We start from the raw sequence: 26,652 nt of genomic DNA on the forward strand, positions 1-26,652 counted from the left end.
CCATTCATCACTACCCGTTGAGCCCGACAATCTAGCCAGTTTTCTATCCACCTTATAGTCCATTCATCCAGCCCATACTTCTTTAACTTGCTGGCAAGAACACTGTGGGAGACCGTGTCAGAAGCTTTGCTAAAGTCAAGGAACAACATGTCCACCGCTTTCCCCTCATCCACAGAGCCAGTTATCTCGTCATAGAAGGCAATTAGATTAGTCAGGCATGACTTGCCCTGGGTGAATCCATGCTGACTGTTCCTGATCACTTTCCTCTCCTGTAAGTGCTTCAGAATTGATTCCTTGAGGACCTGCTCCATGATTTTTCCAGGGACTGAGGTGAGGCTGACTGGCCTGTAGTTCCCAGGATCCTCCTTCTTCCCTTTTTTAAAGATGGGCACTACATTAGCCTTTTTCCAGTCATCCGGGACTTCCCCCGATCGCCATGAGTTTTCAAAGAGAATGGCCAATGGCTCTGCAATCACATCCGCCAACTCCTTTAGCACTCTCGGATGCAGCGCATCCGGCCCGATGGACTTGTGCTCGCCCAGCTTTTCTAAATAGTCACGAACCACTTCTTTCTCCACAGAGGGCTGGTCACCTCCTCCCCATGCTGTGCTGCCCAGTGCCGTAGTCTGGGAGCTGACCTTGTTCGTGAAGACAGAGGCAAAAAAAGCATTGAGTACATTCGCTTTTTCCACATCCTCTGCCAGTAGGTTGCCTCCCTCATTCAGTAAGGGGCCCACACTTTCCTTTACTTTCTTCTTGTTGCTAACATACCTGAAGAAACCCTTCTTGTTACTCTTAACATCTCTTGCTAGCTGCAACTCCAGGTGTGATTTGGCCTTCCTGATTTCACTCCTGCATGCCCGAGCAATATTTTTATACTCTTCCCTGGTCATTTGTCCAGTCTTCCACTTGTAAGCTTCTTCTTTTTTGTGTTTTAAGATCAGCAAGGATTTCACTGTTAAGCCAAGCTGGTCGCCTGCCACATTTACTATTCTTTCTACACATCGGGATGGTTTTGTCCCTGTAACCTCAATAAGGATTCTTTAAAATACAGCCAGCTCTCCTGGACTCCTTTCCCCCTCATGTTATTCTCCCAGGGGATCCTGCCCATCAGTTCCCTAAGGGAGTCAAAGTCTGCTTTTCTGAAGTCCAGGGTCCGTATTCTGCTGCTCTCCTTTCTTCCCTGTGTCAGGATCCTGAACTCGACCATCTCATGGTCCCTGCCTCCCAGGTTCCCATCCACTTTACCTTCCCCTACTAATTCTTCCCAGTTTGTGAGCAGCAGGTCAAAAAGAGCTCTGCCCTTAGTTGGTTCCTCCAGCACTTGCACCAGGAAATTGTCCCCTACACTTTCCAAAAACTTCCTGGATTGTCTGTGCACTGCTGTATTGCTCTCCCAGCAGATATGGGAGACTTCAGTCACCCTGATGAGAACCAGGGCCTGCGATCTAGTAACTTCTGTGAGTTGCTGGAAGAAAGCCTCGTCCACCTCATCCCCCTGGTCCGGTGGTCTATAGCAGACTCCCACCACGACATCACCCTTGTTGCTCACGCTTCTAAACTTAATCCAGAAACACTCAGGTTTTTCTGCAGTTTCAATCTTGAGCTCTGAGCAGTCATACTGCTCCCTTACATACAGTGCAACTCTCCCACCTTTTCTGCCCTGCCTGTCCTTCCTGAACAGTTTATATCCATCCATGACAGTACTCCAGTCATGTTAGTTATCCCACCAAGTCTCTGTTATTCCAATCACATCATAATTCCTGATGTGGAACTCCCTCCTGCCCCCTATCTGCTGTTCACAAACTCATCCAATAGTGCCCCTGCACTGCGCAGATCTTTAGGCTTCCAGTCCACTAACCACATCCTAAGGTCTGGAGGGCAGATGTCATACAGCTGCCCCAACCCCACCAGGTTACACCCCTCCTCTGTGGTAGTGGCCCCTGTGCCCTTCCCACACCTACAGGGATATTCCCCCAGCAGATTGGCGACCTCCTTGTGACACCTGGGGTCTTGCGTACACCCCGGAATCGTTTCCTGTACGCCTTGGGGGTCAGTTCATACTTCAGCAGCAAAGCCTCTTTGAACACGTCATAGTCCCCCATCTCAATACCATCCATTTGGCTGAATGGCTCTATGGCCTTGGGACCCAGTAGGGGGGTCAGACAGTGTCATAACCATACAGCTAAGGGTAGCCTAGAATTCCTCCTTATCTATTGTTGGCCCATTCCCAGCTTCTGGCAAACAGAGGCTAGGTACACTTCAGAGCTTGGGTTTGCATCCCTGCTCATCCTGACTAATTCATGAATTAATCTAGTTCTTTTTTTAAACCCTGTTATAGTCTTGGCCTTCACAACTTCCTCTGGCAAGGAGTTCCACAGGTTGACTGTGCATTGTGTGAAGAAATACTTCCTTTTGTTTGTTTTAAGCCTGTTGCCTATTAATTTCATTTGGTGACCTCTGGTTCTTGTGTTATGAGAAGCAGAAATAGCACTTCCTTATTTAGTTTCTCCACACCAGTCATGATTTTATAGACCTCAATCATATCCCCCCTTAGTCGTTTCTTTTCCAAGCTGAAAAGTCCTAGTCTTCTCTCCCCTTATAAGGAAGCTGTTCCATACCCCTAATCATTTTTGTTGCCCCTTTCTGTATCTTTTCCATTTTCAATATATCTTTTTGAGATGGGGCGACCACATCTGCACACAGTATTCAAGATATGGATGTAGTGTGGATTTATATAGCGGCAATATGATATTAATTCTGTTAATGTTGCATTTGTTTAATCACTATACAGTGCCTAGCACAACAGATCTTTGTCCATGACTAGGGCTCCTGGGCACTATGCTAATACAAATAAATAATAACAATGATGATGCAGAATAGACCTGAGCTCTCCCTCTAGCTGGGCTGGCTCTGCTGAGTTAAAACGAGCAAAATGCAACAAATCCTCCCCCTTCTCATTTTTGTCACTACCGTCACAGCTCTGATTCCAATATACACACACACACCCACACCCCCCCAGGCCAGCTAAGGAGATGCCATTTTTAGCCAGTCACGTTTCAGAGCAAAAGCACATCATGGTACTGAAGTGACAACTTCCAGAGGCCCCAGCATGGGCCGGGCAGCTTAGTCTAAGCAGGGCAGCCCATAGCTCATGAGCAGACACCCCTCCCTACTTGCCCACACTCCCAGCATACATAGGGTTGCCAGGTGTCTGGTTTTTGACTGGAACGCCCAGTTGGAAAGGGACCCTGAAAAGGGTCCCGTTAAAAGTCCAGTCGGCGGTGCTGCAGGGCTAAGGCAGGCTGGTCCCAACCTGTCCTGGCACTGCGTTGCGCCCCAGAAGCGGCCAGCAGGTCCAGCTCCTAGGCGCGAGAGCCATGGGGCTCTGTGTGCTGCCCCCACCCTGAGCACCAGCTCCACACTCCCATTGGTTGGGAACTGCAGCCAATGGGAGCGGGGGGGGAGTTTGTCAGTGCTTGTGGGTGAGAGCAGCGCACCGAGCCTCCTGGCCCCCAGCCTAGGAGTTGGACCTGCTGCTGGCCACTTCCAAGTCAAGCGCAGAGCCAGGACAGGTAGGGAGCCTGCCTTAGCCCCGCTGACTGAGGTAAGCATGTGCCCCAACCCCCTGCTCCAGCCCTGAGCCACTCCCCCAAACCCAGAGCTCCGTCCTGCACCCCCAGCCCCACCCCAGAGCCTGCACCGCCAGCTGGAGTCCATACCCAATCCTGCACCCCAACCCCCTGCCTCAACCCACAGCCCCCTCCCGTACTCTGAATTCCTCAGCCCCAGCCTGGAGCCCCTCCTGCACCCCAAACCCCTCATCCCTGGCCACACCCCAGAGACTTCAGCCCCAGCCCTCACTCTCTCCCACACCCCAACCCCTTGCCTGAACCCACAGCCTCCTCCCACACTCTGAATCCCTCGGCCTCACCCCCCAGCCTGGAGCCCCCTCCTACAGCCCAAACCCCTCATCCCTAGCCCCACCCCAGAGCCCGCACTCCAGCTGGAACCCTCACCTCCTCCCGCACTCCAGCTCCCTGCCCCAGCCCAGAGCTCCCTCCTGCCTGAACCCCTCATTTCTGGCCCCACCCAGAGTCTGCACCCCCAGTTAGAGCCCTCCCATACTCCAATCCCCTGCCCCAGCCCAGCGAAAGTGATTGAGGGCAGGGGAGAGAGAGCCACCGAGGGAGGGGGAATGTAGTGAGAGGGGGGCAGGGTGTTTGGTTTTGTGCAATTAGAAAGTTGGTAACCCTAAGCATAAACAGCTCCCAGACCCTCAAGCTGCACTCCCAGAGTGCACTGCTCCCCTCTCAGCTGATGTCCCAGCATACACTGCTCCACCCCTGACCCACATTCCCAGCATGCACTGCTCCTGCCCTCGGCTGCTGTCCCACCCTGCACTGCTCCACCTCTGACCCACGTTCCCAGGATGCACTGCTCCTGCCCTCGGCTGCTGTCCCACCCTGCACTGCTCCACCTCTGACCCACGTTCCCAGGATGCACTGCTCCTGCCCTCGGCTGCTGTCCCACCCTGCACTGCTCCACCTCTGACCCACGTTCCCAGGATGCACTGCTCTACCATCCAGGCTGTGCTCCATCCCCTGCCACCACTGCTGTCCCAGCCTGCACCATGGCCCCTTAGCCGCACTCCCCCATTCGCCCCGCCCTCCCAACACGGCCTGCTCCAATCCAAGCCCGACCCTGGGGGGCGCCAGCTAAACCCTGCGCCGAGTGCCCAGGCCCCTCCCGCCCCGCCCCTTCCGCGGGTGGGCTGACTTGAGCAGCCTCACTGGGGTGCCCGAGGGGAGTGGGGGTTGGAGCCTCGCTAGGGTGCCCGAGGGGAGGGGGGGTTGGAGCCTCGCTGTGGTGCCCGAGGGGAGGGGGGGTGAGCGCCTCGCTGTGGTGCCCGAGGGGGAGCGGGTGGGTTGGAGCCTCGCTGGGGTGCCCGAGGGGAGGGGGGGGTTGGAGCCTCGCTGTGGTCTCACGGCGCAGGACGCGGGAGCTTCGCGGTGCCTGCTCCGGAGCTCCAGGAGCCGCCTTCGCACTGAGACCGCGTGCCCCCGGTTCGGCGCAAAGTCTGCTGGGTAACGCCTCCTGCCGGGTTCCCCTCCCCTTCCCCGGGCCGGTAACCTATTCCCTCTTCCCTCCCCCTGGCCGGGTAGCCCTTCCCCCTCCCTCCCCCTCCCCCTTTCCCCAGCTGGGCCGGCGGGGTAGCAAACATATTTTCTGATGGGCAACCAAATCTGAGATTCAGGTTGTCTCTAGACTGTGCAGTCCTTTAAATTCTGTCTTATTTAGACTTATAATCTTGGGGGGAAGGATTTTTTTTTAGAGGACCGATGCATTCAAATTGTGTGAATTGCAGTGAAGACAGGAGAGAATCTAACTCTTTGTGTTGTTTGTTTTTGTTTTGTTTTAACTAAAATATCAGGAACCAAGTTCTTCATACAGATCATGAGCCACAAGGTAGGTGTAAAAGTGTTGACCTCTCAGGCAGGTGGAGGGGCTCAAGTGTGTTTTACTTTAAGTGTGTATAAGAAAAGATAACTGAGCTCCGCAAATACGTGGCTTAATTTTTCTTGGGAACTGGTTCTTTGAATCCTCTTAAATGTATTGGGAAAAGAGGATGTTTCCGACAAAAATCTGTGGATTTTAGCATCTTGGAGGAAACCTTTTCTCTGTGGAGCACAAGAATACGTGGTTCCCGGTACCCTACATTATACGTGGGCCCCCAAGAATAAGCTTGTATCCTATGCCTGCACAGCGTAGCTGTAAAGTCTACCACTTGCTGTAGTGCAGTTGATCTTTGACACTTAATAGCTGTGATGGATAAATTGAAATGACTTTAAAATTATTTCCAGTGCCTGGAAGTTGAAGCTAGAAAAATGCAGAATGGAAATAAGGTTTATTTTTAACAGTGAGGATAATTAACCATTGGAAAAATTACCAACTGTTGTAGATTCTCCATCAAATTTTCGAAAGACATCCAATTTTGATTTCAAAAAGATCTGCTCTAGGTCAAATGGGAATTAATTCCTGGCAGTCCTATGCCTTGTGTTCTACAGAAGGTCAGCCTAGATCAGTAGTTTTCAACTTTTTTTCATTTGAGGACTCCTAAAAAATTTTGAATGGAGGAGCAGGACCCCTTTGGAAATCCTAGACATAATCTGTGAACCCCCCGGGGTCTGCCGGTGGCAGGTTAAAAACCACTCCTAGATTATCATAATTCTCTTCTGGCCTTAGAAATCTGTGAATCTCCTCATTTTTCGTCTGTAGGGTTGATATTTTTAGGAGGAGAGTGACACTCAGAGACTGGCTCAAAGCGTCCTCCAACAAAGCTTCAGTTCTTTCAGCATCAGTCAAATGGATTTAGAAGGCAACTATGGTAAGTGTTTCTTTGCTGGCTTCTAATATTCATGCAGGGAACTGGCCTAGATGACCTCTCGAGGTCCCTTCCAGTCCTGTAATTCTCTGTTTCTATTCATGGTTCCTGCAAAGATACAGTGAGAGATCGCTTAGATCTTTGAAAGTATCTTAAACTTGGTTAAAGGAGGGAGTGGAGTAACTTTCCACTATAGGCATTAAGTTTGGTGAATATATGCTTCTGTGTATTAGAGCAGCAGTTCACAACTTCTTTCATTCTGGGACCCAAAACCAGGTGCAGCGGTGGTCTTGCAATTCAAAACCACACAAACGTTAGAGGCAATAAAGGATGATGTGGGTCAATATCACAGCAAGAAACAATACCTAGGTTTTTCAAGGGGGGTGTGAGACCGGCTGGGTAATATGTAGTTGTTGGGTCGGGGCCTGGGTGTTCTGAGACAAATGCTTCTAGGCAGTGTATTGGGTGCAGATACTCTACATCATGCCCCAACCTTTGTGAGCCAGGAAGGCTGGAGTCGGGGCATAACTCAGCTGTGTGTGGTTCGTTTTATTAATTTAGTGTATGCAATCCGGCCAAGCCGCAGCGTTCTTATCAGTGATGTTCAAGGCATGAAGACCTCCAGGAAGTTGCCATTTTGCAGTCCTCCACAGTGTGCATCATGGTTTGTGAGTTCCCACACTGACCTAGTGGACTATGTCCCCCAGCTGCAGCATGTCTGTGGTCTGGAGAAATGGATGATCCAACTAGCAGATCAAATTTGCTGTGTGGGGTACAAACTGGTTATAAAGCTACAGTCATGTCTTGTGCAGCCAGGGCCTAAATCAATTTCCTGGGGATCATCCCAGTGAAGTGACGGTTCTTATTAAGGCCCTGTCCTTGCCATAATTCATAATAGACTTTATTACCAGTGGCTGGCTCCAAAATGCGTTTTGCTACAGACGCAACATGGTTAATATCCTGTTAGTACTAGGGCTGTCAAGCAATTGAAAAATGTAATCGCGCACTTAAAAATAATAGAATACCATTTAAACATTTGTGGATGTTTTCTACATTTTCAAATATATTTATTTCAATTACAACACAGAATACAGAGTGTACAGTGCTCACTTTTATTTATTTTTCATTACAAATATTTATACTGTACAAAAAACCAAAAGAAATAGTGTTTTTCACTTGACCTAATACAAGTAATATAGTGCAATCTCTTTATCATGAAAGTTGAACTCGCAAATGTAGAATTATGTACAAAAAAAATTGTTTTGTTTGAGAATGCAATGTAAAACTTTAGAGCCTACAAGTACACTCAGTCTTGCTTCTTGTTCAGCCAATTGCTAAGACAAACAAGTTTGTTTACATTTGCAGGAGAAAATGTGTCCATGCTGATGATGAGTTCTGCTCAATAACGATCCAAAGCAGTGTGGCCCACACATGTTCACTTTCATCATCTGAGTTAGATGCCACCAGCAGAAGGCTGATTTTCTCTTTTGGTGGTTTAGATCTGTAGTTTCCACATTGGAGTATTGCTCTTTTAAGACTTCTGAAAGCATGCTCCACACCTCGTCCCTCTCAGATTTTGGAAGGCACTTCAGATTCTTAAACCTTGGGTCGAGTATTGTAGCTATCTTTAGAAATCTCAGATTGGTACCTTCTTTGTGTTTGGTCATATCTGCAGTGAAAGTGTTCTTAAAATGAACATCATTTGCTGGGTATTCATCTGCGACTGCTATAACAGAAAATCTGTGGCAGCATGTGGGTGAAACAGTGCAGGGGGCGCACCGCTCTCCCCCAAGGAATTCAGTCACACGTTATTTAACCCATTATTTTTTTAACAAGTGTCATCCGCATGGAAGCATGTCCTCTGGAACAGTGGCCGAGGCATGAAGGGGCATACGAATGTTCAATACCTCTGGCATGTAAACACCTTGCAATGCCGGCTACAAAAGTGCCATACAAACGCCTGTTCTCACTTTCAGGTGACATTGTGAATAAGAAGTGGGCAGCATATCTCCCATAAATGTCAACAGACTTGTTTCTCTCAGTGACTGACTGAACAAGAGGTAGGAGTGAGGAGACTTGTAAGGTCTAAAGTTTTACATTGGGTTTGTTTTTGAGTGCAGTTATGTAACAGAAAAATCTATATTTGTAAGTTGCACTTTCACGATAAAGAGATTGCACTTCAGTACTTGTATGAGGTGAATTGAAAAATGTGATTTCTTTTGTTTATCATTTTTACAGTGCAAATATTTGTAATAAATAGAATAGAGTGAGCACTGTACATTTTGTATTCTGTGTTGTAATGGAAATCAATATATTTGAAAATGTAGAATACACCCGAAAATGTTTAATACACACACACAATAGAATACCAATTGAAATGTAACTGTGCGATTCATTTTTTTTTTTTTTTAATTTTTTTTTGAGTTAATCGCGTGAGTTAACTGTGATTAATCGACAGCCCTAATTAGTACCATGGTCAGGTAAGGGTGCTGCCCTCTCCAGAGGCCTAGCCAGGTATATGGTGTTGGTTTGATGCATTGGGGACTTTTTTCCCCCCATAGTAGTAGTTCATGGATGCATGGGCTTGGTGCTCTGGAACCATTGAATGAAGTTCAGGGCTTGTCTACGCTTCTGCTTAAGTTGATGTAACTTGTGTCGGTCATGGATATGAAAAAGCCACCCCCCTGAGCTGTCCGCACCAGCACTAAGTCAGTGGGACACACTCTCATTCTGTCAGAGCTTCCACCTTTCACTGAGGTGGAGTAATTATGCTGACAGGAAAGCGCTCTCTGGTCTTCATAGTGCGTTTACACTACTGCCCTACATTAGCGCAGCTGCAGTGAGTCTGGTGAAGACTAGCCCCCAGACCAGGACCCTCTTGCAGTGTGACTGCCCCTTGGGGCACACTCTCACTAGGACAAGCCTCCTGGGCTTCAGCTCCTCCTTGATCTGACCTCGGAGCATTCAGCATCCCTGTCGCATGCCATAAGCTCCCTGAAGTGAGCCACCTGAATAGGACAGCTGGGGAAACCTTACACACCCTCCAAAGGGGCCATGCACCCCCGACTTCAGCAGTCAGGAGTGACTCTCAGCCAGTGGTGTAAAACAGAAGGGTTTATTAGTCGTCTGGAACACAGCACAGAGCAGAATCTTGTTAGCACAGAAAGCAGGAAGTTACAGCAAAGTTCATCTTGAGGAGACCCAGAGCCATGGGTCTCTCCTCCTGAGTCCCAAACCAGGAGTCTGACCAGCCTCCAGCAGTCCACCTACAGTCACACCCAGTTGCCCCTCCTCCATCTTGTATGCTGTTCCCCAGGCAAACCGGTCACCTGGCCTCCACCTCCCTTTGTTCTCCAATTCCTCCAACTGGCTTGTGCAGAGGATGGGGCCCAGCAATCAGTTGCCAGGATACAACTATTGTCTGGGCCCAGGGAGCTAGACGGCACTTGCACCTTCCCTCTCGGGGTATCTGCAAAGGTCCCACACCCTTATCCCCCCACCTAGATACTTGTGCAACGCATAGGGAAAACTGAGGCGCGCACAGTATTCATACAAACACTAGGACATTTTCCACTTCGTCACAAGTAGCCATTTGTCCTAAGTACCTGTGTCAGTCTTTCTCAATGGCCTGTCCCTCAGATCCCCCTGACACTGTTTAGAAAGGCTGCAAGCTTTGGATTCACCAAGGGCAAGTGATGCCTGACCAACCTGATTGCCTTCCGTGATGAGATAACTGGTTCTGTGGATATGGGGAAAGCAGTGCATGTGATATATCTTGACTTTAGCAGAGCTTTTGATACGGTCTCCCACAGTATTCTTGCCAGCAAGTTAAAGTAGCGTGGATTGGATGAATGGTCTATAAGGTGGATAGAAAGCTGGCTAGATTGTCGGGCTCAACGGGTAGTGATCAATGGCTCCATGTCTAGTTGGCAGTTGGTATCAAGCGGAGTGCCCCAGGGGTCAGTCCTGGGGCTGGTTTTGTTCAACATCTTTATTAATGATCTGGATGATGGGATTAATTGCATCCTCAGCAAGTTTGCAGATGACACTAAACTGGGAGGAGAAGTAGATATGCTGGAAGGTAGGGAAGGGTCCAGAGTGACCTAGACAAATTGGAGGATTGGGCCAAGAGAAATCTGATAAGGTTCAACAAGGACAAGTGCAGAACTCTGCACTTGGGAAGGAAGGAAGGAAATCCCATGCACTGCTCCAGTGTAGAAAAGGACCTGAGGATTAGAGTGGATGAGAAGCTGGATATGAGTCAGCAGTGTGCCCTTGTTGTCAAGAAGGCCAATGGTATATTGGGCTGTATTAGTAGGAGCATTGCCAGCAGATCGAGGGAAGTGGTTATTCCCCTCCATTTGGCACTGGTGAGGCCACACCTGGAGCTTTGCGTCCAGTTTTGGTCCCCCCACTACAGAAGGGATGTGGACAAATTGGAGGGAGTCCAGCGGAGGGCAACGAAAATTATTAAGGAGCTGGGGCACATGACTTACAAGGAGAGGCTGAGGGAACTGGGGTTATTTAGTCTGCAGAAGTGAAGAGTGAGGGGGAATTTGATAGCAGTCTTTAACTACCTGAAGGGGGGTTCCAAAGAGGATAGAGCAAGGCTGTTTTCAGTGGTGGCAGATGACAGAACAAGAAGCAATGGTCTCAAGTTGCAGTGGGGGAGGTCTAGGTTGGATATTAGGAAACACTATTTCACTAGGAGGGTGGTGAAGCACTGGAATGGGTTACCTATGGAGATGGTGGAAACTCCATCCTTAGAGGTTTTCAAGGCCCGGCTTGAGAAAGCCTTGGCTTGGATGATTTAGTTGGTGTTGGTCTTGCTTTGAGCAGGGGGTTGGACTAGATGGCCTCCTGAGGTCCCTTCCAACCCTGATATTCTATGATTCTAAGCTGGTCCCTGGTATCAAAAAGGTTGAAAAACACTGATTTATGTAATCAATCTGGCCCGTCCCCCTTACTTCCAGCTATCTAGAAAACCTCCCACAGTCCGTTGGCCCATGTTCCTTTTTGTGCATGCCCTCTGTACTCTGATACAAACGTGGATAAATAGCATGGAAGGTGTGAGGGGAGACACATTTGTGATGGCAAGAAAGCTGCTGCATGGACACAAACTGAATCCTGAAGAAGAGGTCTATGTGTGCTTGAAAGCTTGTGTGTCTCACTATCAGAAGTTGGTCCTCCCCTACCTTGTCCCTTCTGTGTAACTGTTAAGTGATTAAGGTGATTCATGCCTGTCTCTGGGTCATAGTATGGACTAGGAGGGAACATTTTCAAAAAGTGCCTGTGACTTAGGCCCTCACTATGTTCAGTGAGTGTTGGGCTCTTAAGCACCTGCCAACCTCTTCACTTTACAGGGCCAAGTGCACTGTAGTGCAAATGTTTGTTTGTTTCAGTTTGATTTTTTTCTTAATCCAGCAGAGATGGCCTTGGAGTATGAAGGTAAATGCAAAAGGATTTACTTCAGAATGCCATGCTTCTGCCAATCCTTAGCATGTCACTACTGTACAACTAGCTAATTTGGTAGCTTCAAGGGTTTTTATAGTAATGTTTATTTCCAGCTCACTGTTCTGCATAAGTATAGTCATTAATATGTAGTGGCCACTCTGCACTACTGATTGCGCTTTCCTCATTTTTAATTGAATATTCCACTCACCCAAAATCCGAAGTGAATTTGGTTGGGTACACACAGTGATTGCCAACTTAGCAGTTTAGCATTTTTGTCTCGGCTATTAAAAATTGATGGCTTAACCCCGTTAGAGGGCAGCTCCAGTACCTAGTATGTTTCCACTCTTGTTAATTGTGTTGATGATGAACTTAAATCTTGTTTTACAGAATGTTTTTTCTTTTGTCTTTTTATTCCTTCTCTTCCAGTTGATGCTTTGGATCCAGAGAGGTTAATACAATGTCCCTATGATAAATATCATCAAATCAGGGCTTGTCGGTTTCCCTATCATCTTATAAAGTGCAGGAAGGTAGGATGGGATGTTAAGGTCTCTAATGCACTTGGGAAATCATATTTTGCAAATGCTAATGCATGGTGAGCTCAGTATGCTGTGCTGCCTTTTGCTAGAAGGATGCATTCACTTGCTATTAGGCTGGAAGAAGCCGTCTTTATTTCATATTTATATCGCTCATCCATTTACCACTTCGTAAAAGCATCCAGTTCATATTTAGTAATGCCCTTCAGATCAGTGCATTTACCCTGAAGAAAGGCGAAACAGGTTCTTCAGAATACCTAGCTCAGTGACGGGATCCTATTCTCTTCCAACAGTTCACTCATGGGACCAGGGTATTTACTTCCCACTTCAGGCCATGGAGCAAATGCAGCCAGTGTTATATGGATGCCTTCTGGCTGGCCAAAGCAGAAGTGATCTGATGTTGCAGTTAATTCTTTACTTTGCAATCAGAGCAGTAGAGCTGCTAAGCTATCTTTTTTTTTATATTGCTAATAACTCTATTCAGTGTACATCTGTCTGCAAGTCCCTCTTCGCAGTCTTCTATCCTGGGCGAGAATGCTGTATATTTAAGAGGAGAATCTGCTCCTTTCTTTTGTCCTCTCAGTCTAGTATCTTATTTTAAGCTCTCCAGTGCTAGTGTATATTAGTTGTACTGGTATAAGCACACTTATAGCGGTATAACTGCATCCACGTGTAAAGATGATGTCCTGGTCTGATTGTATTGGTTAGGAATCACGCCCCTAGCCAACATAGCTCTAGTAATATAAAAGCCATGCAGAGCAAGCCTGAGCAGTGGGTTCGTCCTCTTTGTATTCTTGCTCTTTTCTAAGGGTAAAGGCTCTTCATTCAGTGGGGGCCAGTAGTGCTCTTCTATGTCCGTACTAGTTTACCTATCCTGGCAAAATGCTCCCAACATAGATGTGGCCTCAGCTGGAACATTGAGTAACTTCCCTCCTGTTTCAGGAGGGTTAAATTAACTGCAAAGACTTCAGCTCTAGCGCAGGCAGAGACTTATCATAGAATATCGGGGTTGGAAGGGACCTCAGGAGGTCATCTAGTCCAACCCCCTGCTCAAAGCAGGACCAATCCCCAACTAAATCATCCCAGCCAGGGCTTTGCCAAGCCTGACCTTAAAAACTTCTAAGGAAGGAGATTCCACCACCTCCCTAGGTAACCCATTCCAGTGCTTCACCACCCTCCTAGTGAAAAAATTTTTCCTAATATCCAACCTAAACCTCCCCCACTGCGACTTGAGACCATTACTCCTCGTTCTGTCATCAGCTACCACTGAGAACAGTCTATATCCATCCTCTTTGGAACCCCCCTTTCAGGTATTGGAAAGCAGCTATCAAATCCCCCCCTCCTTCTTCTCTTCCGCAGACTAAACAATCCCTGTTCCCTCAGTTTCTCCTCATAAGTCATGTGTTCCAGTGCCCTAATCATTCTTGTTGCCCTCCGCTGGACGTTTTCCAATTTTTTCACATCCTTCTTGTAGAGTGGGGCCCAAAACTGGACACAGTACTCTAGATGAGGCCTCGCCAATGTCGAGTAGAGGGCAACGATCACGTCCCTAGCTCTGCTGGCAATGCCCCTACTTATACATCCCAAAATGCCATTGGCCTTCTTGGCAACAAGGGCACACTGTTGACTCATATCCAGCTTCTCGTCCACTGTCACCCCTAGGTCCTTTTCTGCAGAACTGTTGCCGAGCCATTCGGTCCCTAGTCTGTAGCGGTGCATGGGATTCTTCGCTCCTAAGTGCAGGACTCTGCACTTGTCCCTGTTGAACCTCATCAGATTTCTTTTGGCACAATCCTGCAACTTGTCTAGGTCCCTCTGTATCCTATCCCTACCCTCCAGTGTATCTACCTCTCCTCCCAGTTTAGTGTCATCTGCAAACTTGCTGAGGGTGCAATCCACGCCATCCTCCAGATTATTTATGAAGACATTGAACAAAACCGGCCCCAGGACCGACCCTTGGGGCACTCCACTTGATACCGGCTGCCAGCTAGACATGGAGCCATTGATCGCTACCCGTTGAGCCCGACAATCTAACCAGCTTTCTATCCACCTTATAGTTCATTCATCCAGTCCATACTTCTTTTAACTTGCTGGCAAGAATACTGTGGGAGACCATGTCAAAAGCTTTGCTAAAGTCAAGGAATAACACGTCCACTGCTTTCCTTTCATCCACAGAACCAGTTTTCTTGTCATAGAAGGCAATTAGATTAGTCAGGCATGACTTGCCCTGGGTGAATCCATGCTGACTGTTCCTGATCACTTTCCTCTCCTGTAAGTGCTTCGGAATTGATTCCTTGAGGACCTGCTCCATGATTTTTCCAGGGACTGAGGTGAGGCTGACTGGCCTGTAGTTCCCTGGATCCTCCTTCTTTCCTTTTTTAAAGATGGGCACTACATTAGCCTTTTTCCAGTCATCCGGGACCTCCCCCGATCACCATGAGTTTTCAAAGAGAATGGCCAGTGGCTCTGCAGTTGTATCCGCCAACTCCTTTAGGACTCTCGGATGCAGCACATCCAGCCCCATGGACTTGTGCTCGTCCAGCTTTTCTAAATAGTCCCGAACCACTTCTTTCTCCACAGAGGGCTGGTCACCTCCTCCGCACGCTGTGCTGCCCAGTGCAGTAGTCTGGGAGCTGACCTTGTTCGTGAAGACAGAGGCAAAAAAAGTACATTAGCTTTTTCCACATCCTCTGTCACTAGGTTGCCTCCATCATTCACACTTTCCTTGACTTTCTTCTTGTTCTCTAGTTTGTCGCTTACTTAATTTAAAAATAAAGTGGCTGAATTATTTAGGGTTTCAAAGCACTTACTCCCCAGGTCGGCTTCTTAGGGCAATTTCATCTGTGCATTGAAGCATGCCAGTGCTGACACTGCAACTGTTTCACTGTGCTTGTTCTGGGGCTGATCTTCAGTCAGATAAATTCAGGGCGTAGTTTAAATGTAAAAATAAACAAACATAGGCTGTATCATAAAGGATGCGTATGCTTTGCTGTTTTTCCACTGCTTTTGTGCTCAGGACCTGAACTAAGTTTGACTTTCCTTGTTTTAATTTTTTCAACCTATTTCAGGATGCAGATTGCACAAACCCTTCACTGGTGATTAGAAAACACAAGGGTTTGGGTGAATTCAGTGAGATAGCACATGCTTTTTCTGTTTCTCTAGAACCACCCTGAAATTGCAAAGCAGCTAGCCACATGCCCCTTTAATGCCCGCCATCAGGTTCCCAGAGCTGAGATCAGCCATCATATATCAAGCTGTGATGACAAAAGCTGCATTGAGGAAGACATTGGTGAGAAACTAGTAGACTCCTTTGGCTCTGTAAATTCACTTTGGGAACTCTTGGGCTAACGGAGTTCTAACGTAACTTTTGCTGTTAATGTTAGATTGTTTTAATGCTCTATTATTCCATAAGCAACCCTTTACCCGTAGTGCTTCATGATCCTGAAGCAGCAGGAGTCCTTGAAGGCTTGAGTTTCATTCATTCTGTGCCCATGGAAATTCTCCTAAGCATCTGAGAGGCAACTGGCTTGCATTACATGTGTTATCTGCCAGAGATTTTAGCATTAAAATGGGAACTGTGCATTATGCCATAAACTGTGTGTGTTGAATGAGATCTAGCTGGGAATCTGGATGGCTTAGAGAGGAAAGATAGTGGCCATGAGAGAGGTGGGTCTCCAGTGCAGATCTGACCTGATAGTGACCAAAAATCTTTATAGCCTGTCTAGTGGCATATGTGAAATAAATTGGTCTCAGTCCAGTTCTTAATGGACAAGTGTCTAGATCATAACAATCCTCACTTCTGTTACATCCTACTTGACTATCTTAGCGGAAAAGCCATGACTGAGCCAGGGAGGCTGAATAACTTTCCCAACAGGAGTTAGGTTCCTCCAGTTCAGAGTGGGGCAAGTTGGGGAGGGGACTATGGAGAAGCTTCCCTACCACTGCCCATGCTGTCTGCTCTGTGATGAGGAGTTCACTATCCAGGTCTGTCAGCCCAGCACCTAAATCACTTGGTTATGTGGGTCGTGTTCCAGTTCTTCCCCCCACTGATATCTATATGGCTATCACTACACTGGAAAACGTACCTATTCTCTGGCAAATGTAGAGTTGTACTGAAGATAGCAATGATGTGCATGTTAATGTAGACAGGGCTTAGAGCATGACAGTAGTGAAAAAACCCTGAGAAGATTTTTGTGACATGACAGTAGAAACACACCTGAACCCTCTCCCAATTCGTATGTTGGAGCAGCTGCACCATTGCTGGAAGGTGTGTGCAGAATTGTTTAGCTTTAGAAAAGGCCTAAAACAGGCATTGGCAAATGGGGGCCACATCCACCCTGCCAGATCATTTGATTTGGCTTGCCAAACATTCGGTGTTGTAGCAAACCTTTCTGAGTTAGACAATATATAGCCTCTTAAGGTATGGCCCACCAAAGGGTTCTCATGGATTTTGTATCCCTTTGCTACCTTCAAGATGCCCATCCCTGGCCTCAAGAGTTTTGCTCCTAAGACTAGGGGAGTACCTGATCAGCTTCCAGTGTATGCTGCTCCTCTCCAAGGCCTAGAGCTATTCTACAGCTAGGTCAAAAAATGATTAATGTACCTAAAATAGGATTTTATTTATCCAAAAAGATTTTCTCACTAAGACTCTTCTTTGCTTTAAGTGAGTCAGTCAAATAACTGCCAGGGAGAGAAGATGAACATTGTCAGCATGTGGCAGCCGCCTCCATGTGAAGAAGATTGGGATAGAGGTAAGGAAGTAGGTTGATGACACGGGCTGTCAGCGCCTGCTATTCCCTTCTTCTTGTCCCCAAAGAAGTCACATGGACTAGGAGAGAGAGGTCCCATAGATCCTTCTGCACAGATCATGTGTTGGGACACCCAATTATACTGTCCATGAACAAATTAAGTTCCCCTGCTTCACAGGCTCTTCCACATGCCTTCTATTCTTTACAGAACTTCTGTTGTTTTCCATATAGTCTGTTGCACCATCTGTGCTTTGATGAAAATGGAAATTGATGATAACCTTTACACTTTATATTTCTCAGTTAAATGTCTGCTCTGCTGTCACTTATGCCAAGCCGTAGAAAATTCTCATTCCGTTTTGTAAACCTAGCAGCGTCTCTGCCGTATTTCTTATTTGATGTTGCTATGACGCTTGCAGAAGTCACTCAGTACTGAGCCACAGTGATGTCTGTTTCCTTTTGGCAGATCTACAGGAGCAATCAAATTCTACTTTCGTCTGGGGCACGTTCAGTAGTGGCGTAAACAACAGGTAGCAAAAGGTGTATTTCTTGTGACAGTGCTTTCCATAAATGATGTGCTTTCAGACTACTTTGAACTCATGCTGCTGTGTTGTTGGGAAGATGCAATTTACTTTATGAATCCTATTTTTGGGGTGATGGTGGGGGCGTTCCCACTGGCATGACTCAACAGTCCTGTGCCCCTGGGTCAATGTTTCCTGTCTCCTTTTAGTGGCAGATCCATATGAGAGTATACGAACATACTGTTGCTACCAGATAATGGTTACTCCTCTAGTTCTACTGTAGTACTATTAGTGCTGATGGCCCTGGGTTCAATCCCCACTGGTTCTGTATTTGTGGGGGGGGGTATTAAACACTAAACTGTTACGCTGGGCTTGATAGAAATGCAGACTGATGTCAGCTGTTAAGCAATTTAGGCTTAAACTTCTGACAGCTAATCTAATCTCTCATGGCCTGAGTCAGAAATAATCATTTTGTTGTTTGTGTAATCACAATGCGGGATTGGAAAATGAAGCATAATGTGTCTGGTCATTATCTCTGTCTCACTCCTGAACACCCAAATCATTGTACTGTGCCTTATCTGTCTAATCAGAGGTCATCAACATATGAACTTCTACAGCCTGTAACAGTGACATAGAATTGTAGGACTGAAGGGACCTCGAGGTCCTCTAGTCCAGTCCCATGCACTCATGGCAGGACTAAGTATTATCTAGACCAGTGGTTTTCAAACTGCGGGTCGTGACCCAGAACTGGGTTGCGGAATGAAGGGCACTGGGTCGCGGCGGCTCTCGTCAGCACTGCTGACTGTTAAAAGTCCCGTCGATGGTGCTGCCCAGCTAAGGCAGGCTAGTCCCTAGCTATTCCGACACTGCACTGTGCCCTGGAAGCGGCCAGCAGCAGGTCCAGCTCTTAGGTGGGGGGGGAGCCCCAGGGCTCCATGCGCTGCCCCCGCCCCGAGCACCGGCTCTGCACTCCCATTGGCCAGTTCCCGGCCAGTGGGAGCTGGGTGGGGCAGTGCCTGTGGGCGAGAGCCATGCGGAGCTACTTGCACCCCTGCGCCTAGGAGCCGGACATGCTGCTGGCCGCTTCCGGGGTGCAGCGTTGTCCGCGGTGCCAGGAAAGGCAGGAAGCCTGCCTCTGCACCCCAGCTGCACCGCTGACCAGGAGCCTCCCGAGATAACACCACACCCCTGCCCCAGCTCTGAACCCCCCCAACCCAGAGCCCCCTCCTGCAGCCCCAGCCCAGAGCCCTGACCCCCTCCCACACTCTGAGGCCCTCATTCCTGGCCGCAGCCCACACCCCAGACTCCTCATCCCCAGCTCCTTTGGATCGCGGGCATCAACAATTTTTTTTCAACTGGGTCACCAGAAAAAAAGTTTGAAAACCACTGATCTAGACCATCCCTCACAGCTGTCTGTCTAACTTGCTCTTAAAAATCTCCAGTGATGGAGATTCTGCAACCTCCCTAAGCAATTTATTCCAGTGCTCAACCACTTGGACAAAAGGAAAAACTTCCTGTCAAACCTAAACCGCCCTTGCTGAAATTTAAGCCCATTGTTTCTTGTCCTATTCTCAGTGGTTAAAGAGAACAGTTTTTCTCCCTTTTCCTTGTAGCAACCTTTTATCTACTTGAAAACCGTTATGTCCCTTCTCAGTCTTCTCTTCTCCAGGCTAAACAAACCCAATTTTTTTCAATCTTCCCCCATAGGTCATGTTTTCTAGACCTTTAATCAGTTTTGTTGCTCTTCTCTGAACTTCCTTCAATTTGTCCACATCTTTCCTGAAATGTGGCACCAATCATTGGACACAATACTCCAGATGACATTTAATCAGCATGGAGTAGAGCAGAAGAATTACTTCTCGCGTCTTGCTTACAACACTCCTGCTAATGCATCTCAGAATGATGTTGACTCCTATTTAGCTTGTGATCCAGTATGACCCTCAGATCCTTTTCTTCAGTACTCCATCCTAGGCAGTCATTTCCCATTTTGTATGTGTGCAACTGATAGTGGAGTACTCTGAATTTGTTCTTATTGAATTTCATCCTGTGACGGGTTCCCCCAGGGGTGCCACCTGGGACTGGGGTTCCACTGAGCCCACTGACTCACCAGCCTGGGCTCCCTCTCAGCACTGTGCTGCTGTCACAGGCTATAGACTGCTCCTGGACCTACACTCCCAGCAGCATTCACACAGGCAGGGACACACCCAGCTGCAGTTTCATGCAGGCTTTGGACAGCCACTGCATGATCCAGCAATAGAGAGGCTACAGCCAAAATAACCCCCAGTCTGGGACCCCAGAGCTGTACCATCCCGCCCTGATCAAAACCCCAATCAGTATGAATTTATTGCCCAGTTCGCCATTCCTTCAATGTGGAGAGGACAATGCATACTTGTGTTAACCAGGCTGAGATTTTTCCCCAGACACTTTGGTCACAGGCATACCAGTTTAGATAAAGCAAAAAAGTTTAACTACAAAAGAGAGATTATAAATGATTACCTCGTAAATAAACAGAACTGCAAACTATAAGCCGAAAATACTAGAAAGATTGGATATGAATTAACAAATTCTCACCCTGGCTGATGATAGTCAGGCTTGCAGATTCTTAAGGGACAAGCTGCATTTGTTTTGCAGCTTGGGATCTCCTACCCTGTTCCAAGACTTTTTCTTTTAGAGCTTCTCTCTGTGGAGTTGTGGGGAAGTGAAGAACAACCAACGATGTCACTCCTTGCCTTATATAGCTTTTTCATATGGCAGGAGCTCTGTTTCAAACTTGGTTCCCAGACCAGTTTGTGGAAAAATTCAGGTACCCCAAATGGAGTCCAGAAGCATGGTCTGGTCACGTGCCCTTGCAGAGTCATAGCAGCTATAACTTAGACTGGCCTTCCACAGGAAGGCTAAGCTATTCCACAGTCCATTGTCTTTGTTGATGAGCCATTAGCACTGTTTGGCTTCTTCACTGTTGTACCTGAAAGGCTGGCTGTGGGTGTTTTCCAGAGTAAGCCCCTTTGAAATACAGATACCTAGTCAATATTCATAACTTCAAATACAAAAATGATACATGCATACAAATAGGATAATCATATTCAGCAAATCATAATTTTTCCAATGACACCTTACATGACCGATCTTGTACAAAACATCATAATTATGCCATAATCAATGATCCTAATAATAACACTATGATGAATATGGAGTGTTGCACATCCTATTTACTTCAGACCATTTCTCCAGTTTGTCCAGATCATTTTGAATTTTAATCCTATCCCCCAAAGTACTTGTAACCCCTTGCAGCTTGGTATTGTCTGCAAACTTTATAAATGTGCTCTCTATGCCATTATCTAAATTGCTGATGAAGATACTGAACAGAAGCGGACCCAGAACTGATCCCTGTGGGACCCCACTCAGTATGCCCTTCCAGCTTGACTGTGAGCCACCTACTCTCTGGGAACGATTTTCCAACCAGTTATTCACCCACCTTGTAGGAGCTCCGTCTTGGTTGTATTTCCCTAGTTTGTTTATGAGGAGGTCATGCGAGACCATATCAAAAGACTTATTAAACTTAAGATACACCACATCTACCATTACCCTCCCCCATCCACAAGGCTTGTTACACTGTCAAAGAAAGCTATTAGGTTGGTTTTGCCACGATTTGTTCTTGGCAAATCCATGCTGACTGTTCCTTATCGCCTTATTATTTTCTAGGATTCGGCAATTTGATTGCTTAATTATTTGCTCCATTATCTTCTCGGGTACTGATGTTAAGCTGACTGGTCTGTAATTCCCCAAGTTGTCCTTATTCCCCTTTTTATAGATTTGGCGCTATATTTGCCCCTTTTCCAGTCCTCTGGAATCTCCTGTCTTCCATGACTTTTCAAAGATAATTGCTTATGGCTCAGATATCTCCTCGGACAGCACCTTGAATATTTTAGGATGTATTTCATCAGGCCCTGCTGACTTGAAGACATCTAACTTGTCTAAGTAATTTTTAACTTGTTCTTTCCCTATTTTAGCCTCTGATCCTATCTCATTTTCACTGGCATTCACTGTTAGACGTCTGCATGAAGTCTGCATGTATAGAGATGACTAGGGCATGTGTGCTGAGATGCCATTTACAGTTGAGGGCAGTGCAATACTGATAATCAAGCTTTAACTCTGGTTTTTCTTGCTGTCTTTGGCTTATTTCTTTCTTGTCTGGATGACTGATTCTGGGGATTTTAGTCAAAGTAGATGGCATCAACATGTTGCACACTTTTCTCTAGCCTTTGCGAGGAGAAGTAACTGTTCTGATTGCATGAAGGTTTGTTTAAATTAACATACTCTGTTGTCTTCAGTTTTAGAAAAATACTTGAATATTTATAGTAAAAGGTACTTGGCTAAAAGAAGTACACACGTGTAGGATAATTCGTATTTGATCTCTTTCAGCCATGGGTCCAGCGTAGTAATGGAACAGAAGAGTAACCTAATGTCAGGCATGAGAGCACCTAAGTCCTTACCATATAGCCTACCCTGGAAAAGCAGTAAGTACAACGGCTGGTGGTCTCCTCATGCTGTAAGCTGGGACCTACATGTTAGCTCAAAGTGGAACGGGATAACTTTTCTCTGTATTTTTATTCCGTGTGTCAGCATTCCCCTACATAAACTGAAATGCTTTTATTACCACCATCAGCAAGTGGAGATGGAGAGCTCTGTAACACAATCCTCCCTAGAAGCAGCTGCATTTCTGTAGTGGATGGAGTGTCTTCTGTATCCAGGTTTTATTTTGCTGTAGGTGGCATTGTGTCAAAGGTTGTCAGGCTCCATGTATTGCCCCCATTACTGTAGCATCTGACATTTAAATTGTTCACCGCTCTTGGTTGAACAAAAGTCGAGGCTTACAAACAGGGCTGAGTTTGGCACAGTGGAGCTCAGCACAGTTGTAGCTCTTCGGGTTCAGCTGCTACTGAAGTCAGTGGACGCTGTACACGTGTGCAGCAGCTGTAGCATTTGGTTGGTTTTGCAAAACTTGATTGAAATCTCAGAGCTAGGGTGTGTGTGTCCAGGAAAACCTACCAGTGTTACTTCCAAGGGGATGTAATCTAAACTAAAAAGGCCATTGTTTGGAATAAGTGTTCACGTAGGAAGTCACCCACTTAGTGGTGTAGTAATGTGTATTCCTGAGGGAATTCTGCATTAAAAAATTAAACATTCTGCACACAATATTTTAAAATTCTGTATATTTTATTTGTCAAAATAATAATATAATCACACCAGTTTCAATTATTTTGGTATCTTATTTCAAACTACCTGTCAGCCAGTATGTCTGTAACAATACAGACAGCAAAAAAGATTCCCCCAGGAGTAGAGAGTCAAAGAAACTCCTACAGCAATCCAGTTCCTGTTTCTCTGTTATGCTTTTGTTGGGCACCTGTCTGAGTGTGTCACACACATCAGCTGGGCCCATCTTGGGAGAAATCTCTGTCCCTCCAGTCTTAGGCATCCACACCCCCTACCCTCCCAGAGTCCAGCTGTGGGGGACTAAGGGGGTGCCCCAGACACCTGCACCCCCTACCACCCAGAACCCAGGGATCCAGAGGGAGAAACAGCCTGATGCTGGGTCCCAGGCTTGTACAGAGTTTCCTGCATGCCACTTTCTTCCTTCAGGACATGCTGGGAACTGCACCTGCATGGAAAAGTCCAGCTCCCCCTCCCCCTGGCAGTGTCATGTATTTGCAAGCTAGAGAGCCAGGCTCTGCTGGGTCCCGCATCTGCTACTGACAGCCAGCAGCTTTGCAGCACTAATTCTGCTCTGGGGGGAGGGGGGGAAATGAAATTATGTGCAAATTCTGCACTGTGTTGTGGCACAAAATTCCCCCTGGAGTAAATGTTGGTAATTTCCCCTATATACAAGCCTGGGTCTGTTCCCAATGGTGTCTATGGATGAGTCTATTGTAGTTGTTGGGGAGTGTGGGCTCAAGACTTGGCATTTTTCTCAGTCATCTGATGAGCTGAAATGGCTGTTATCCCTCCCAAAGTCAGATCCTGAGCTTCAGCTCCATGCCTTACTCTGAATGCCCTGTCTCAGCCCTTTGCTGCATGGCTGCCGTGCTTTCCTGTCCACCACATGTCCTGCTAGTGGAGGGGACGTGGATCTCCGATCCGCAGATGTCAGGCTGTGGGGACTGGAAACGGCTCAGAAAAGAGAAGCAAAAATTACCCAGGGTCTGGAATGGCTTCCATACAAGGAGAGACTAAAAAGATGACTAAGCGGGATGTGATAGAGGCCTATAAAATCATGATTGTTGTAGAAAAAGTGAATAGAGAAGCATTATTTACCATTTCACACAATACAAAAACCAGGGGGTCACCTGATCAAATGAATAGGCAGTAGGTTTAATACAAACAAAAGGAAGTACTTTTTCACACCGTGCACAACTAACCTGTGGAACTCATTGACATGGGATGTTGTGGTGACCAAAAGTGTAACTGGGCTTAAGCAAGAATTGGATAAGTTCATGGAGGATAGCTCCATCAATAGCTATTAGCCAAGATGATAAGGGATGTTACCCCATGCTTTAGGTGACTCTAAATCTGTAACTGCTTGAAGCTGGGAGTGGAAGAGAGGGGTGGATCACTCCATAATTGCTCTGTTGTGTTTACTCCCCTTGAAGCTCTGGTAGGGGCTACTGTTGGAGACAGGATACTGAGCAAGATGGAATATGATCTGACCCAGTATTGCAGCTCTTATGAGCTCTTGCCACATATGACTCTTCACAAGGTTTTGTTCTTTAAAAACTGATTCAGTTGCCCAGTGTCCCAAGAGCCCGATTCCCAAAGCATTGAGTTCAGGGTAACTATTATTAAACAGCCTGGTGGTATTCCATGCCATTTGGATCTTAGGGAGGGAGTTTCATGTACTTACACTATACTTAATTGAAAATCTTTTACCCCTTAAACAGCAACAAGCATTAACTGGAAGGAGGTGTGACCCATTGAGCATTTTTCTTGGTCCCCTTGTCAAACTGTAGCCTTGACGGACTGGCCATAAAGCTGTCCTGTTCCGGGGATGCCTGTGGCTTGAAAGAAAGCAAGATTTTGCAAGAGAATTCCTTTGAAGTAGCCATTAGTTTAAACATTAGGGAGGATTATGGTCTTTTACTTCTGAGTATATGACAGAGTTTCTGTGATCTGAGCATCTGTTCCCAGTGTGAGCCCCACTTGCTACAGAGACTGTCTCCTTGATCTTGGGCAAGTTACTTAAGCTCCCCGTGCCTCAGTTTCCCCATCTACAGAATGGAGGGATGGTAATACTTACCCTGCAAGTTAAGTATTACTAGTTAGCTGAGAAGATAAACATGCAACTTATAACACATCCTCAGATGAAAGGTGATGGAGAAGCACAAAATAGCATTATTACGGTTTACACTTTGGGTAGGAATTTGCCAGTTTAAAAAAAAAGGCCTCCACTTTTGCAGGAGATCCCCATTGAAATACACACGTTACTTGACGCCTGCTGTAAATTGCCAGGCAAAAGCGTGAATGAACTGAGAATGCAGCATCGTGGACAGTTATTTGCAGTGCAAAACACACTCCACATAAATGGGGGCTTGGTGTGAAGCTTATTTCCGTAGTTTATTTTTATCACTGTATTTTGAGCTAGTAGGTCAGGATTCATGTAACTGTAACTCTGAGGTGCTGAGCGATGAATACGTTTCAAAAGCATAACGTCTAATAGTCTGCTTGTAATCTGATTTAAGAAAAATCTGAAAATTGTAATACACTATGCTAATTGACTCCTTCTTTGCACCAAGCAGGGTATTTTTTTTTACCCTTTAAGTGCAGTTGTCCTGTCAAAAGCAGCCTTACATAAAACACATGGGCGGGGGAACAAGAGAGATGATTAATTCCCAAGTTTTCCTCAGGTGTTAGGCCAGAAAATTCATGATGATATTATTTATATCGTTGTTACAACCAGGATCTCATGGTGCTAAGGGCTGTACAAACAGAGAACAAAAAGACAGTCCCTTCCCCAAAGAGCTTAGAATCCAAGTAAGAATCTGAAAGTCATGCTGGCTTGTGCATTGCCAAGAATTAGAGATTCTGCAGCTGGAACTCAGTTTGACTAATCTGGCTATACGCAAGCCAGCTCTCCCTCTCAGCTTTGCTGGCTTTGCAGTGCTAGCAGAAGTAGTTTGGTCAGTAAAGTAAGCAGAAAAATAACAAACAAATGCACATAAGTGGCAGGTCAGAGTAAAGGGAACTGTCTAATATCCTCGCTTTTCAAGCCAGAACTAAACTTTAAAAATGTTCCAGTACTTAGAGCAGCAGTGAAGCTTGCATTTTGCCTTCAAAACACCTCTTTTGGACTCCTTTTTAAGCAGACCAGTTACGTACAACCAGATGCTTAATCACCTCCCATGATTAAAAAGCCAGGCAGCCCAGGATATTGTACCAATTTCACAATAAAATCTGCTGGGTGCATGTGTCTAGGGAGTACAGGGTGCGTTGTCGGCAGCCCTCTGCTTTTTTTTTATGCTGAGGTGCATGGATGGGAAATTGGTACTTGAAAAATGACTGCTCATCAGCTTTTGTTACGGTCATCACTATGAGCTGGCTGGCTGTGGTATGGAATAGTCGACCATTTCCAGATGCTGGACAGTAGGTGTCCTGATTTCAGGTGGAGAGTCCACAAGTATCATTGGACAGGTACTGGAACATTTCACAGACAAAACCTGCAATCAGTCTTGTCGCTGTATGGGCAGGCCACTTTGGGATTGTGTGCACCTGTATCTGATTAGATTTTCTAGTACATTAATCTTGTGAGATGAGGTTTTCTAAGGAGGATACTTGGGTGAAAGGGGGAATGGCTTAGCTCAGTGCCTGAAGGTCACAGCATTGATAAACACACACTGGAGATGAGTTCAGGTGTGTCTGTGTACATTTGGATTGGTTGAGAGTGAGCTAAAGCAGAAGGACTTACTCCAAGTCTGTGGTAGCGACCCTTAACGTGCCCAAATAGAGCAGCTGGTCATATAAAG

The 26,652-nt window shown here is 46.5% G+C and overlaps 1 protein-coding gene across 1 annotated transcript in view; it reads left to right on the plus strand.

Annotated features, from left to right (window-relative positions):
* LOC141975277 (gametocyte-specific factor 1-like) overlaps positions 1-24,648 on the plus strand; it is a 35,289-nt gene extending 10,641 nt beyond the window's left edge. Inside the window, exons 2-8 of the mRNA XM_074935574.1 lie at positions 6,295-6,388; positions 12,266-12,366; positions 15,535-15,661; positions 17,037-17,123; positions 17,584-17,647; positions 22,061-22,187; positions 24,643-24,648. Coding sequence (XP_074791675.1) covers positions 6,295-6,388; positions 12,266-12,366; positions 15,535-15,661; positions 17,037-17,123; positions 17,584-17,647; positions 22,061-22,187; positions 24,643-24,648 — 606 coding nt within the window. The remainder of the gene's footprint in view (positions 1-6,294; positions 6,389-12,265; positions 12,367-15,534; positions 15,662-17,036; positions 17,124-17,583; positions 17,648-22,060; positions 22,188-24,642) is intronic.
* The last annotated feature ends 2,004 nt before the right edge of the window (positions 24,649-26,652 follow it).

Source organism: Natator depressus, chromosome 20 (assembly GCF_965152275.1).
Source record: "Natator depressus isolate rNatDep1 chromosome 20, rNatDep2.hap1, whole genome shotgun sequence".
NCBI lineage: Eukaryota > Metazoa > Chordata > Testudines > Cheloniidae > Natator > Natator depressus.